This window comes from Sprattus sprattus (genome assembly GCF_963457725.1).
Source record: "Sprattus sprattus genome assembly, chromosome: 3".
Taxonomy (NCBI): domain Eukaryota; kingdom Metazoa; phylum Chordata; class Actinopteri; order Clupeiformes; family Clupeidae; genus Sprattus; species Sprattus sprattus.
Genome location: NC_137922.1, coordinates 42589145 through 42603788, shown reverse-complemented (window position 1 = coordinate 42603788; position 14644 = coordinate 42589145). Strand labels below are relative to the sequence as shown.

General features: G+C 43.5%; 1 protein-coding gene across 1 annotated transcript; it reads right to left on the bottom strand.

Moving 5' to 3' along the window:
• Positions 1–4138: 4138 nt before the first annotated feature.
• Positions 4139–13888, bottom strand: LOC308362002 (hyaluronan-binding protein 2-like; the record flags this gene model as incomplete). Its single annotated transcript, XM_080834493.1, has 13 exons — positions 4139–4300; positions 4640–4782; positions 5243–5377; positions 5627–5766; positions 9237–9501; positions 9866–9954; positions 10143–10305; positions 10609–10725; positions 11105–11221; positions 12565–12675; positions 13286–13381; positions 13507–13540; positions 13826–13888. The coding sequence occupies 13 exons, from the start codon at positions 13886–13888 to the stop codon at positions 4139–4141; spliced, it is 1635 nt and encodes a 544-aa protein (XP_080690619.1).
• Between the last annotated feature and the right edge of the window lie 756 nt (positions 13889–14644).

Sequence of the window (14644 nt, the reverse complement as noted above, 5' to 3'; positions counted from 1 at the left end):
CTTGGGCTGTGAGGGAAGTAGAAGCAGAGGTTAGTAACACTGGGGAACATAAGGGGTTACACACTTCTATCTGTGGTGGTCTTGAACTCACCCCGGATCGTGTGGGACGGGTTTAACACTCCGTCACCACGTGACCCTTACCCCCACAGTACAGGCACAAGCCCTGCGAGTGGTGGCGAGCTCTTTCCTCCGGGGAAAGTCTCAGGGCCTGATTTACTAACATGCGACCGCTGCTTAATCTGCGTTCGCACATTAACGCACGGTGTTTTTGCGCATTTTGCGTGGTATTTATTTAGGAAGAGAAAATGAAGCTTCAGCGAAGTGGAGATAGATATATTGGTTCACGTTCGCTCAATCACTGAACCTGATTCAATGTGTGCGCTGCTATATTGTTGTTCTGCCCGCCATCACCTACAGCGAGATGTTTAAAAGAACACGATTATAAAGAATATGCTATTGGTGGCATTAATGCATAAACTGTCTATTATAACAATATAGATGTGTACATGGCGAGATTAATAATTTCTACAAGGGACATGGGTTCACTACAATATATATGGACATGGGTGCAATCAATGGTTCATATTACGTTCGGAAAGTTTGCGATTTCAAAAAAAGTCCTGTTTGATGTCTCTAATTTCAGCTGTGGCAGTGGGGAAATGTATTGACCAGTGCGCTGTAGCAATGCGTCGAGTACCTGTGTGAATATTTGGCTGAGTGAAGGCTGAGATATACCAACTGCTGATGCTATAACTGTTTGAAATGATCCGATGCCAATATTTGCAATGTTGTCCAGAGTTTACCAACTGATTGAAATGAATGTGATCTCCGGTTGGAGGGTTAGATGTTGTCTCTGATCTGGTTCAGTAATTGAAGTATTGCGTGGCTTTTAACCTGTACCGTCTAATGATTTGTGGTTCATTTAACTGAAAATGTGTTATACGAGTTTAAAAAATAATTTCTGTGCGCTGTCTCTGTCTTCTTTCTTCGCCTTGCTCTTATCACTGCTGCCATATCAACGTTTTCAGACTCAATGGAAATGCGCTTCCTGGTTAAGACGTGCTTTTATGAGGCGGAGAATTAGCGTGCAAATCGGAGACGTGCGCTCTCCAGGCAGTTTAGTAAATACCACGCAATACATCATTAGGCGCACTCCTCCCATTAAAGTGCGCTTCACGCCTACGTTACCACCCACGTCTCCGTGCCATCCCACCTGTTGGCAGGTACACACCCTCAAAGCGTTAATATGCGACTCTACTCAAATGCGCCCCCTTAGTAAATACCATTTTATGTTTACGACCGCTATTTTACGCCAGAAATGGGCGCAATCCTGTTAGTAAATTAGGCCCTTAGTGTGTTAATGTGCATGGGTTCCTCCTCGCCGCTGTCTCTATCCCTGGTGGGCTGCCAGGCGCGAAGAGAGGAGGGAACGAGCGGCTGGTTCTGGAGGCACTGTTGTCGCCGATTCGACACTCGATGAATCTCTCCAGGCCGATCGTGTCGTCGTAGCCCGCCAGCTGGAGCCGTAGTTCCGGTTCGATCCCCTGGCGGAAGACAGTGATCAGGGCAGTCTCGTTCCAGCCACTCTCACTGGCCAACGTGCGGAACTGCTGCGTGTACTCCTGGAAAGACATCCTGGACCTGTGAAGAGGAGTCCCCCTCAGGGACGGCGAACACCTCCCGGAAGTGGTGAATGAATGCGTCGTACGACCCCATGGCTGGCCCCTCCTGACACCGTCTCTTCCCAACGAAGCGCCCGACCCTTTAGAAGGGAGATGATGAAGGCGATCCTCGCCCGGTCTGACGGGTCGCGATGAGCCTCCATCTCGAGGATCAGTGTGCACTGGAAGAGGAAGCCCCGACAGGCAGAGGTTACTCCGGTGAATGGAGGAGGTCTGACCGCCGAACCAACCCGTGGGCAGGAACCGGCCTCGGAACTGGCAGAATCCATCCGGCTCTTGGTCTGGTATTCTGTCACGGAACTGAACACGACAACTACAGGTTTTCGTGAATGACTGTTTTATTTCGCGAATGGATTGACAGCACAAACAAACAGGGATACCGAACGGCAGTACAGGGCGCGTTCGTTCCTCGGGAGTAGTCCATCCCAGGAGGGGCGCAGGGCTGAGCACTGCTGAAAACAAGGCACGGGTTCACAAGAACACGGAAAACAAAACAAAGAGCCAAGCTCTGAAAGAAAAGAGCGAAACTTACAAAAACCAGGAGGGTAAACAAAACACAAGTCTAACTCGGACAGCACTAAACAAAACATGACAAAAACAGAACGGGGCATTAACTAGAAGAGAACAAGCGAAGATAGCAACTCTTACGGTCAGCAAGATGAGTGGAACGTTTGGCAACCTGTGATGTGCGATACCAGACACTGAGTGTGAGGTGAGTGGAGTATAAGAAGGGACTGTGACAGGTGTATGTGATTAGTCCTCGTGAATGCTTCATGCGATGCAGGTGAGTGAGAGTGCAGGTGTGAGTGATCAATACACCGGTGAGTGTGAGCGAGAGAGCGCGGAGGTGAGCGTGGCTGGTGCAGGTCCGGGCTCTGACGTGACAGAAGCATGTGAAATGTATTTGAAATAGGATTTCTGCTCCCTGCTGGCACTCAAAATGCAGCCCATAGCATATCTTACTGGTCTATATAGGCCTACTGCTTATAATAAGCACTCTGAGATTCTACTGAATGAAAAGTGCTTTAAAAAAATAAAATGAATTATTATTATTATTATTATTATTAATAATAATAATAATCAGCTACCTCTATTTTTGTGACGGTGACATGAAGTCATACAAAATTGCCCCACCAAAGATTTCAGGCTAAAATCGTCACTGCCTACTGGTAAGGAACAGCAGACTCAGTGCAACGTGTTTTTGACATTATTATGTTAAGTAGACACTACATAGAGGCTGTTATAACAACTTTACATTAGTAGGTTATGTGATGCTAAATGCAAACACGACTAAGGCTCTTTTTAATGATATGAAGTTGGTTACATTTCCCATACAACCATTAGACAACATGTAAAACTTGTAGTTCAAAAGCATTAAATGTTACCTTTGGTATTAGTGCTTCTGCAGCTGTCACCTTTACTGAAGCTCATCATGTATTCATCAAGTTTTATTTATTTTTTATGTATTAGATTTATTTTGGGGCTTTTTGCCTTAAATGAAATAGGACAGTGAAGGTTTGGACAGGAAATGAGATGGAGTGAAGTGGTGGGGAGTGGGATCGGGAAATGACTGCGGTTGGATTCAAACCCGTGTCCCTGTGGGCGTTCAAGCCTGTGTATGGTCGGGGCAGCTGCCTGTGCCGGTCCCAACTTAGCAAGATGTTTTATCTACTTTTTCATGTCTGTCCCCACTCTCATGTTACTACGTATCATCTCAGATGTACCAGCGCCAGATGATGATGGAGCAGCAGCAGGAGGAGGAGGAAGAGTCCGCCAACCAGGCGGAGAACATGGAGGAGTTCCTCCAGCCTGGCGCCAACATGGACGCCATGGAGGTCCTCCAAGTCAAGAGGAAGAAGGTTCAGACCATCCAGAGCAACTTCATGATGTCAGAATGTAAGATGGGTGTTAGAGTGTGCTGTCTTTGAGAGGGTTAACAGGAAGTTGATTTGTGTGTTTCTATGCATGTGTAAGCTGATTTGCCACAAGTGTGACAGTAGCTGCTAAGAAAAATGAAGACAGACGCTTCTCAAACTGAATGTCATTTTTTTTTATTATTTGGAATGATAGGAGGTACTTTATAAATGAGACTCAGCAATACTTAAGTGTGTTCTTTTACAAAGAGTAGGCTTTAGGCAATACAATCAATGTGGTCTCAAACACAACAGCCTTGTGGCCTGGCAAAGTGTCTAGCGCCCCCTTGTGGCAGTCTTTAAACAGATGGCCTTGTGTTTGAACACATACTGAATGTGATTTTTACTTGGATGACTGACCAGTTCAGCTTTATGATATAGAAACTCTGCCAATAGGCAACGATATTTGACAAAAGTGCTTGGTTATAACTTCCAAAAGAAAATTAATGCTTCAGCAATCTTCCTGCAATGCGCACACACACACAGAACATACACGCACACACACTTACATGTGCACACTGACACACACATTGATCTGTGCCACTAGTCTGTCAGTAATTTAGCCGCGATCCAGTCGATAAAGTGGTTGACTCGGGCGTAGACTCCAGGCTTGTTCTCGACACCACATCTGTCCCCCCAGCTAACTACGCCGTACACATAGTGGGTCCCATCCTTCTCGCACACGAGAGGACCACCAGAATCACCCTGCCAACAGAACCACAGGACTTTGAGATTCCTTTCCTCAATCAAAATGAATAATCAGTGTGTCCAAAAACACAAGAACCTTGCCCTACAAGTTGTGAAATTCTGGAAATGCAAACACATGTTAAAAGGACCCTGAGAAACAATCCCAGTTCACTACAGTCAGTAGTAAGTATCTAGTAATAGACACTTTCCCCATGGTATTAATATGCTTTCACAAATAATCTCAGTCATGTTCGGAACGGGAGTTAAGACGCCTACATAAGGACATACTCTGTATCTCTGTCTTTCACCCCCCACCCCCTGTCTCCATCTCACACAAACACACACACACACACATACCTGGCATGAGTCTGTCCCTCCTTGCAGGCTCCCGGCACAGATCATGCTGTCGTCCAGCCTGGCACCATAGACATGAGGAGCTGTGCAGCCCTGCTTGGAGATCAGACGCACCTTGGCTGTCAGCAGCTCGGAGCTGGAATGCTCTGTTCAAGAGCACAAGATAAAAAGAGAGAGGATGGCATTATATGTCATGTTCAATTATTGCACTGCCAATTAATTAATACATGCAATACATTTGCAATAGATATAGGGGCTGTTTAACCGATTTTGTGCAAGGAAGGTATATAATGTGATGATGGCAATTGTAAGTAAGTAAGTAAGACTTTATTTATATAGCACATTTCGTACAAGAGTGGCAGTTGAAAGTGCTTTACATAAAATCAATAAAAGCAAGGAGCAAGAGCAATACATGATAAAAGGTATAAAAGTACCTTAGATAGTGCAAGTTACATGATAGTGTAAGTTAGTTTCATGTTACAAGTTACATGATAGTGCAAGTTACATGAAAACTCACAGGAGTCTTTCTAACTCTAGAATTGTCCACAGGTTTGTATTGTTTTAGTATGTGTGCTTCTGGTGAGTGGGTGAGGAGTGTTCGCTTGCCTGTCTCGGTCTTCCCCCATCCTGATATGGAGCACTCGGTGGAGTCTGGGAGGGGGCCGGTGGGCAGGCATGCTGTCTTTACAAACCTGGTCTCTCTGGCACACTGGCCCTTTGGACCCTTCAGTTTCAGCAGAGCTGCAGGTCAACCAGAAACAGTGAGACATGGCAGAGAGTTGTTATACTTAAATCATGAGGGAAAACTCACAACTAACACAGCTATCTCTTGTGAACAGATTCATGTTCCAAGGCGAGATTGTGAGATGGGAGAACTTGGTTAATCTCTGTATACTCCTCTCTAGATCTCTGGTACTCATGTCTGTTGTATTGTATCTGTTACGTCTGTCGCCATGGTTGCGTTCATGCTCATTCTCCAGTATGACTCACCCACGTCGTTATGGAGGGCATCGGGGCTCTCTGTGTACTTCTCGTGGATGATGGCCTTCTCCACGGCGATGATCTGCTCAAAGTCCTCTTTCTTGTCCAGGCTGACGCCCCCCAACTCCACCTGCATCTCCATCTGGTCACTAACGACACACATGAGAGGAATGAGAAAGATGCCCTTATCCTTATCTCAAACCTGGTGAAGGATCCAAACTGATGTTTCTCATTTTACCCAATATCACTGTCCATACAGTAAGAATGTTTTTAAAGGTAGAGTCTGTGATTCTGAAGGATTTGTTGACTGGCCTTAGCCACTTTTGTACAAATGCCAGTGTTTTTTGGAGTGCACACACAGAATGGACAGCTAGTGTACTGTGAGGAGCAATTTGCTAAAATGATCGAGAAAAGAGTATTGAATTAGAATCACAGACTGGATCTTTAATTGCTAGAAATGTTTAAATGAACCTACACATGGAGACACATACCCCGCAAACAGGGGACGTCCCCAGGACGTTAACAGGACATTCACAACGTCCCCAATTGGTCCCCGCCACAACGTTCGCTAGAGGACGTTACCAGAACGTTTTTGACGTTCGTAGCAAGTCTACGTTTGGTCCTTCTGTGACGTTCGCATGAGTCTTAAATCTGACTTTTAGGGATCATTCTTATTTGGTCTCTCAGCATACGTCCCAAGGACGTCCTTAAAAAACGTCCCCGTTACCTTTACCTGTGGTCCTCTGCGGGACGTTCGCATGAGCCTTAAAACTGACTTTTAGGGAACGTTCTAATTTGGTCTCTCGGCATACGTCCCCAGGACGTCCTTCAAAAACGTCCCCGTTACCTTTACCTGTGGTCCTCTGCGGGACGTTCGCATGAGCCTTAAAACGGACTTTTAGGGAATGTTCTTATTTGGTCTCTCAGCATATGCCCCCAGGACGTCCTTCAAAAACGTCCCCGTTACCTTTACCTGTGGTCCACTGCAGGACGTTCGCATGAGCCTTAAAACGGACTTTTAGGGAACGTTCTTATTTGGTCTCTCAGCATACGTCCCCAGGACGTCCTTCAAAAACGTCCCTGTTACCTTTACCTGTGGTCCACTGCGGGACGTTCGCATGAGCCCTCAAATCGGACTTGCATGCATGCATTTATCTCAAGTCGGTAAGATTACTGAAACGCACTCTATGCTGGTCTAACAAAACAGATGTTAAACAAACTTCATCGTATCCAAAATGCAGCTGCTAGAATAGTCACTAAGACTTCAAAATTCAATCATATCACCCCTGTTCTTAAATCACTTCACTGGCTACCTTTACAACAAAGAAATTGAGTTTAAAATACTCCTTCTTGTCTATAAATCACTAAACTTGCCCCACCCTATATTTCCGATTTGATCTCTTTTTATGATCCATTGCGTTGACTAAGGTCCTCCAATAAATGTCTTCTCACGACCCCAAGAATAAACACCAATGCTGCACACGGTGCCTTTAGTTACTGTGCCCCAACCCTCTGGAATAGCCTACCTCTGGAGTTAAGGTCATCGCACTCAGTGTTCTCTTTTAAAAAGGGAATTAAAACTCTTTTATTTTCTTCAGCCTATTCATGACCTGTATGTGTTGATGTGTTCATGTTCATGTTCATTGTGTTGTCTCTTTGCCTGTGTGCCTGTGTCCTTGATCTCTGTCAGCCACCGACACGGCAGCTCATATGTGGGATGCTATGCGCTGCGGGGCCTGGCAGAGTAGCTGGGGGGCGGCGACACCTGGATGAGATAGCGCGTTTTGTTGTTGTTGAGCCTTCTCGTGCTCGCGGTTTTGTGTCAAGTAGTCGCAGTGATGTACAGCCACAGTGATGTGCAGTGAGGTTTGTGGCTTTGTGGCTTTACAAATATATAAACCCAATATCTAAACCTCACCATTCAATTGGCAGCTTGTACATTGACGACTGATTGTTTTTCATATCAGCATTCTTTACACAACGAAGGTAAGGTACACAGTTGGCAGCTTCTAGCTTTTGATGAACTTCATTTGTGAATATGCACTCATGAATATGAACTTATGAAAAAAATCAATCTTTCATACAAAGTTGCGCAGGCACCCTGAGGGGTTCTACCTTTTCAAATTATAATTGTAAGAGTTAAATAGAGGAGACTATAACATCAGAGTCCTTCCATGCCAAACGTGCCAATTTAAGAAAATCTCCCCACCCGACCAAGATTTGGCTGAAAAAATTCAAGGTTGTTCATACACATCTTAATAGGAATAGTCCCAATATAAGCTCTTTACTCCCAATAGTTTTGTCACAAAAAGATGTTTTAGAAACTATGCCATGTGCCATTTTCGAATTGCTATATCCTACTGTAACTAGAAAAGTATTTAAATTAGCTCATTCAAACTTTCTAGACTTAAATATCATTACTTGAAGAATATGAACTTCCAAGGGTGTGGCTTGGATATATCATAGTATTCGGGGTGCTTGAATTTGCGCAAAAAATGTACTCTACGTTCTGTTGCAGCATCTTTGACGGCCTGTGGAAAGCTCAATGTTAAAGCTAGAGACTTGATATTATACACAGACCTTCCTATGTATGCGCTGTATATTGTATTGGAATCATGCAGAAATTACATTTATAGCACAGATCAGTAGAGAAGCATTAATATTTATTTTATTTCATCATTATTAGTTTGGCTAGTTATTCTGCCTCCCTGCCCGCACGTCCGTGACGTGCCATGGATGTTAATTAAAAAAGGAATCATTACGGAAAACCCTCAATGCATAGTGACTGAGATCGCTACAATATGCTTTTCCTCAAACCCTCTGAAAAAATGACTAAGTTTGTTGGTTGTCTCACACTGTGATAAACGTGTTAAAGTGACAAAATAATAATCAGACAGTGGTAGTACAGTAGGTAGAGAAGTGGCTTAGTATTAGGAAGGTTACCGGTTCAATTCTCAAGCCTCGCAATCAAGTTTGTAAGCGCCTGTGTGTGTGTGTGTGTGTGTCTATGTATATCATATGAAATGTGCTATATAAAAAAACTTGAACTTGAACTTGTGTGTGTGTGTGTGTGTGTGTGTGCCCTGTAAGCAAAATGACGGCCCCGCGATCGATTATTATTATTTTTTTTTCATTTAGCTCAGCAAAAACGGTCGTTACCCCCACCGTGCCTGCTACGTCTACGGTGCGTCCTTGAATTACGTCCCCAGGATGTCTAAAACACGTTTCCCAGAAGTCACCACAATGCCCTCAGGACGTTCTTGCAACTTCCTGCAGAACCTCCCCAGGACCTATAGAAACACGTTTTACAGACGTCACCGCAATGTCCTAGGGACGTTCTTGCACCGTCCTGCAGAACGTCCACAGGACCTATAGAAAACGTTTCCCAATTGTCACCGCAACGTCCTCGGGACGGTCTTGAAACGTCGTGCAAAACGTCCTAGAGTTGTCAAGGAAACCATACACATTTACGTTCTTAGAACGTTCAGAGAGACCATAACAGGACGTCAAGGGGACGTCATTTTGCTTACAGGGTACACAGCCATGCAGTTTCATGCTGAGCAAGCAAAGCATTGATAGGCCCATTGAGAGAGAGAGAGCTGATGGGACGCTGACTTACATGCAGTGCGCAGCAGTGAGAACCCAGCAGGACTCGATCAGGATGCCTCCACAGATGTGCCTGAAGGCCTGTGATGAGCCTCTGGGCCTGACCTGCAGGGAAACCTGCCAAGGGTGGGCGGCTGGCATGGCCTTCTTCCCTCCAAAGATCCTGGCAGTGATGCGGCCAGGCTCTGGCTTCCCACATTGGGAAAACTCCTGACTCGTGGGAGCCTTGGTGCTTGGAGGGTCGGTGCCCTCATAGATGACTGGGATGATGGGACGGACTTAGTGAGGTGAAGAGTGAAAGAGAAGGGAAGAGGAGATGAGAGAGAGCTTATGGAAAGTTTTAAGAAAAAGCTAAAGACTGTATCCTACCTTGCATTTTACTGAGATCAATGCATAGTATACAGTACATTGAAAAAAGAAAATGGCTCCTCATGCTGACTCAGTTACTGATAAGGAATATAAACAAAGCTGTTACAAAGGTTTGATCATTGCACAACTCGTTGATTTCTTTAGAAGATACTTCTGTCAATCAACAATCATTTATTCAATCAATAGAAGATGTGCTTGTCATGTATTTACACAGTGTGTGTGTGTGTGTGTGTGTATGTTTGTGTGTTTTTGTGTGCGTATGTCTGTGTGTACCTGTGCACTCTTTGACATCGCAGTACTTCCAGCGAAGCTTGTTCTTCACTTTGATGAAGCACCAAGGAGCGTTCTCTCCATCAGGATTTCTGCATGAGAAGAGGTGCACATTATCATACACCCGTCCCTTTTAAACCTACACACACAAACACACACACACACACACACATACATCTTGCACATACACCACATACACACAAGCACACGAGCCCACACACACACACACACAGTCACTTAGACACAAACACACACACGCACACATAATCTGGCAGCAGACCTGCAGTAGCTGTGAGGTCCCAGTCCATCAACACTGTCACTAAAATCACCACCAGAACCGGGGATGAGGTGAGAGTTCCAGGGCAGACAATCGTCTTTGTCCGCAGTCTCACTCACAAAGCCTCGGTACGACTCTCCGTCCCCAACGAAACAGTCGCTGGGCCCTAGACACATTTTAAGAAAGTGCTTCAGTCCTTTAGCATTTTACCCAATAACTGACTGAAATTCTTGGGCAAACCATTTATGGATTTGTTATTTAAAGTGATAAAGATAATGCTTAGCAGAGATGGTATAGGAGTGTGTTTAGTTTTCGCATTGATCTGTTTGGTAATTACCAATCCATTACATTTAGTGTTAATCCCTGTTAGACAAGTAGGCTACAGGTTGGATAGTGCTTAATAAGTCTTTTGTAGTACTAATATCCCTCGTCAAGTCGTTGTATTGTATAGAACAGATTGTGACCTTACCGACTTGGCAGAACTTTCCACTGTAGCCAGTGGGACAGACGCACTCAAACTTGTTTTTTTTCCGTCCCTTCTTGCAGGTTCCTCCGTTGAGGCAGGGGTCAGGACTGCAGGCTGCAGCTGGACGAAACCAAGACACAGCCCTCTGAAACTGCACTTAAATAACACTGTAATAACCAGCAACAACTGCTCAGTGATTAGTGGTTCAGCAATGATTCATATCTGACTGGTATATTGTTTTCATTGTGTTGTTCTCGATTTGATCAACTTTGACCTTACATTATCTTAGTTATAAAAGCTGTAAACAGCTGTGCAAAAATATACAAAGCTAGTTAAACCAAAATGGCCACAGCAATCTTCACAAAGGTAATGATTTTGGACACCAGATGACACTCAGGACATCAAGAATCTGAACCAATACCTCAGAATTGCAGGATCTTCTACACTGCCACGGGATATTGCTCAATACGACTGAGATCAGTACATCTAGCATGCCTACCTTTCCTGCACCCCGGTCCTCTATACGGGGCTTTGCATTTGCACTCATGAAAAGGAGCCGTTTGTGTGAGGACACACTCTCCACGACCACACTTGACGTCCTTACAGGGATCGACATCTGCGTGAAACAACGATGTGAATATTAGCATTAGCATGTTTAGTGTGGTGCTGTCAAGCTAAAAAGGCACCGGATGCCTAAAAGAGCCCGGATGATGTAATGTTGACTTTCGAACGACTCTTGAGTGACAGTTGCTATGCCAACGCCAATACGTCACCCTAACGCGATTTACCTCAGAGCATCTTGCATTGTACTTTGCTACCTGAGACCAGCTTGCTTGTATTTGACCTACAATAAACCAACCAAAACAACCATGTGCTTGATGTTTGACTTTGGTAGGAAAGTGGTTGATTCGCTAGTTGGTTATAGTATCAAAGTAAGCACATTTCATTAGCTAGCTCGTGCTAGTGTAACGAGCTATCTTGTTAGCTTGAAGCTATTCATCTGTTGTGCTTAAATTAAGAAAGTCCTTAATGTGTTGTGATTTTAAGACATATCTGACGGCACCCACAATTAAATTTGAACAAAACAGGGCATTGTTTGCACAACATTTTACTAAAGAACAACGGGGGCTTGCTAGCTTTGACATGCTAGCGGACATTGCTAACTTACAGGTTACCAGCAGGCAGGTGTAGCTAAAACTTTTTATTCGCTTAATATTGTGCCTAAACGGATACTATGTACCCCGACACTTTTTGGCTATCAGTCAGAGAGTCTCAAGAGTAGTTCGAAAGCCATCAGCTACGTTTTAGTCGCTTAATATTGTCGCACAAAAGGAGGAATTGCTATTAGCAATATAGATGCTAGCGCGCGAAACCTGTTGATGTGTGCTTACTTACAAAAGACCGGCAGCCAATATTAAGCGTGTAAAAAGTACCTGATGGCTTTCGAACAACTCTTGAGACTCTCTGACTGATAGCTAAAAAGTGTCCGGGTGCGTAGTGTCCGTTAAGGCACAATATTAAGCGACTAAAAAGTAGCTGATGGCTTTCGAACGACTCTGAGACTTAAAGCTAATAAGCGCCCGGCCTACGTGGTGACCGGATTACGTAATGCTAACGTTGGCATAGAAACTGTCACTCAAGAGGCGTTCGAAAGTCAATATTACGTCACCCGGGCTCTTTTTGGCATCCGGTGCCTTTTTAGCTTGACAGTGCCAATACAGTTTGGAGATGAACAAAATCCCTTCTTAATCTCGAAAGGTCAGGTACACTGATTCGGCACATTAGATATAACATGGTTGCTGATAAATATTAAGATAAGATATTGCTGAGGACAAATTTCTTCTGTATGATCTGAAGATATGGCAATTGTGAAAGCAACATACACATGCAAATTAACATCTTTTATCGATCCATTGCAGTATTGTTAGTGTAAGATGCTTGGTCATTGGAGGATCTTACATGTTTGGCAGTGTTTGCCACTATATGGTCTTTGACAGGAGCACTGGTATCCACCAGCCGCCACATTGTCACAAACGCCATTATTGAGGCACGGGTTAGGCTCACACTCATCTGACAGAGAAGAACAGACGCACATAAAATACACATGGCAGGGAAGCATGATTATAACGGGTCTCTGGGTAACTGTAGCGTATTTATATTGCAAATTAGCTGTAGCATTTAACCCTTCTATTTTGTTAAAATTTTACTCACATCTATTATCCTAGGGGTCAATTTGAACCCAGCAATTTAAACCTCCAAAAAATGATTATAATTTTTTTTACCCAAGTTTATTTGTCAGGTACTTTAGGTTTGTTTGTTGACTACCTAAATATCCCTTAAAAATAAAACAATATCTCTACCCATTCCCCTTCTACATCCAGAATACATGTTAGGTGACTAGTATGGAGAAAAATGCAGATCACCATAAAATCTCACTGATTGACCTAAAATTGGAAAGAGATATCCTTCTGGTGTTGTTATGGCTTCATATTATTTCTAAGTACATATTGAATATGAGGCAAAACAAATTATGTCTATCATTTATTTACAGACGTTAAACATTGAATGGGTTCAAATTGACCCAAACTTAATAGGAGGGTACCATTTAACAAGAGTAGACCTTGACGGTTTAAGATAATACTATTAAACACATCAGTAATCTGCAGAAGAGTGGTTTTACCTGTCAACTCAATCAGGTCAGTCAGCCAGCTTAAGTCATAGTCATAATTCACTGAGGGTTCTTCGGTGTAGTCATAAGTGCTATATTCATACGCAGCTGTCAGAGAAAAATACAGTAAATGATCATTATGCAAATAAATAGCTAGATAATGTTTAACAATTCAAGAGTTATGTTCAAGGATTTGCTGTGCAGATGCAAATATTTGAGGGTCAAAGTCACACCAGTCGTGAGCTCATCCAGACTGTCCACAATACCCTGTTCAGCAAATAAAACAGTACAAAACCGTGATTTAAAATCATACATGGATCAGAATACAAAGAGTATATAAACTGAGTCACCTCATGTCCTCTCATTTAAATCTTTTTTGCACAAATACATCATTGAATGCATAAACAAAATTGTGTGTCTGTGTGTGTGTGTGTGAGAGAGAGAGACAGACAAAGAATGCCCAAAAGCACTGAAGATTTATTACTATGATGAAAATAATATCAGGCAGATTCTTTGAATTTTCATCTGTGAATCTTTTGCATCTTAACTCACCCCTCTTGCAGGCTGAGACAGGCAGGACAGGCCCAGCACGAACAGCATCAGCGCAGGACCCATGGCTGCTTAGGTAGAGACCACAGCTTCGCACCGAACCAGCCCACAGATCTCTGGACACAGTGGCGCCTGGTCTCTAAATACACTTTGAACCTCCTCCCTCAGCTTCCATCTCACCCTACATCAGGGTCACTGGACTTTAGAAAAGTAAATGCTACTGTACTGATACCTGCTCAGGCTGAGTATTTTGTACGGGTGATATTAGTGATATCCTTAATGTATGATTAGATCTACTAATTTAAATGGCTCTATACTGCCACATATCTGACCCTGTCTAATGAATGTCCAAATCTTCAAAGAGGGCTTAAAATGCAATAAGTTAATCATGAGGCTTGACTTCTGAAAATAGTGGATCAATAATATGTATCCAACCTCTGAACGGTTTCTTGTTTTGTGGCATGCCACTACATGAGCTAGATCTTTTCTTCTCTGCTATTTAGTTTTTGCCAAGGCCCTCTCATCAATAGAGAGTAAAAATGCTGGCAAAGACATTTTTGCTGTTGACAAGAGAAACCAAACAAATAGTTCAGTTCAGACTTACTCTGATACACTGATACTGACCTACTGATTCACAACTTAAAATGGTAAAATTAGACTAAATGACAATTGAACAAACACACACACACACCATTGCTTTATATTCTTTCTGCATAAGTGGAACAGTTTTATATCTATTTGACCTGTCTTTTGCTCTCTTTGAGGCGGATCTTCAAATGTGACAACCAGATATCTACAGAACAGAGAAGCAGCGAACAAATC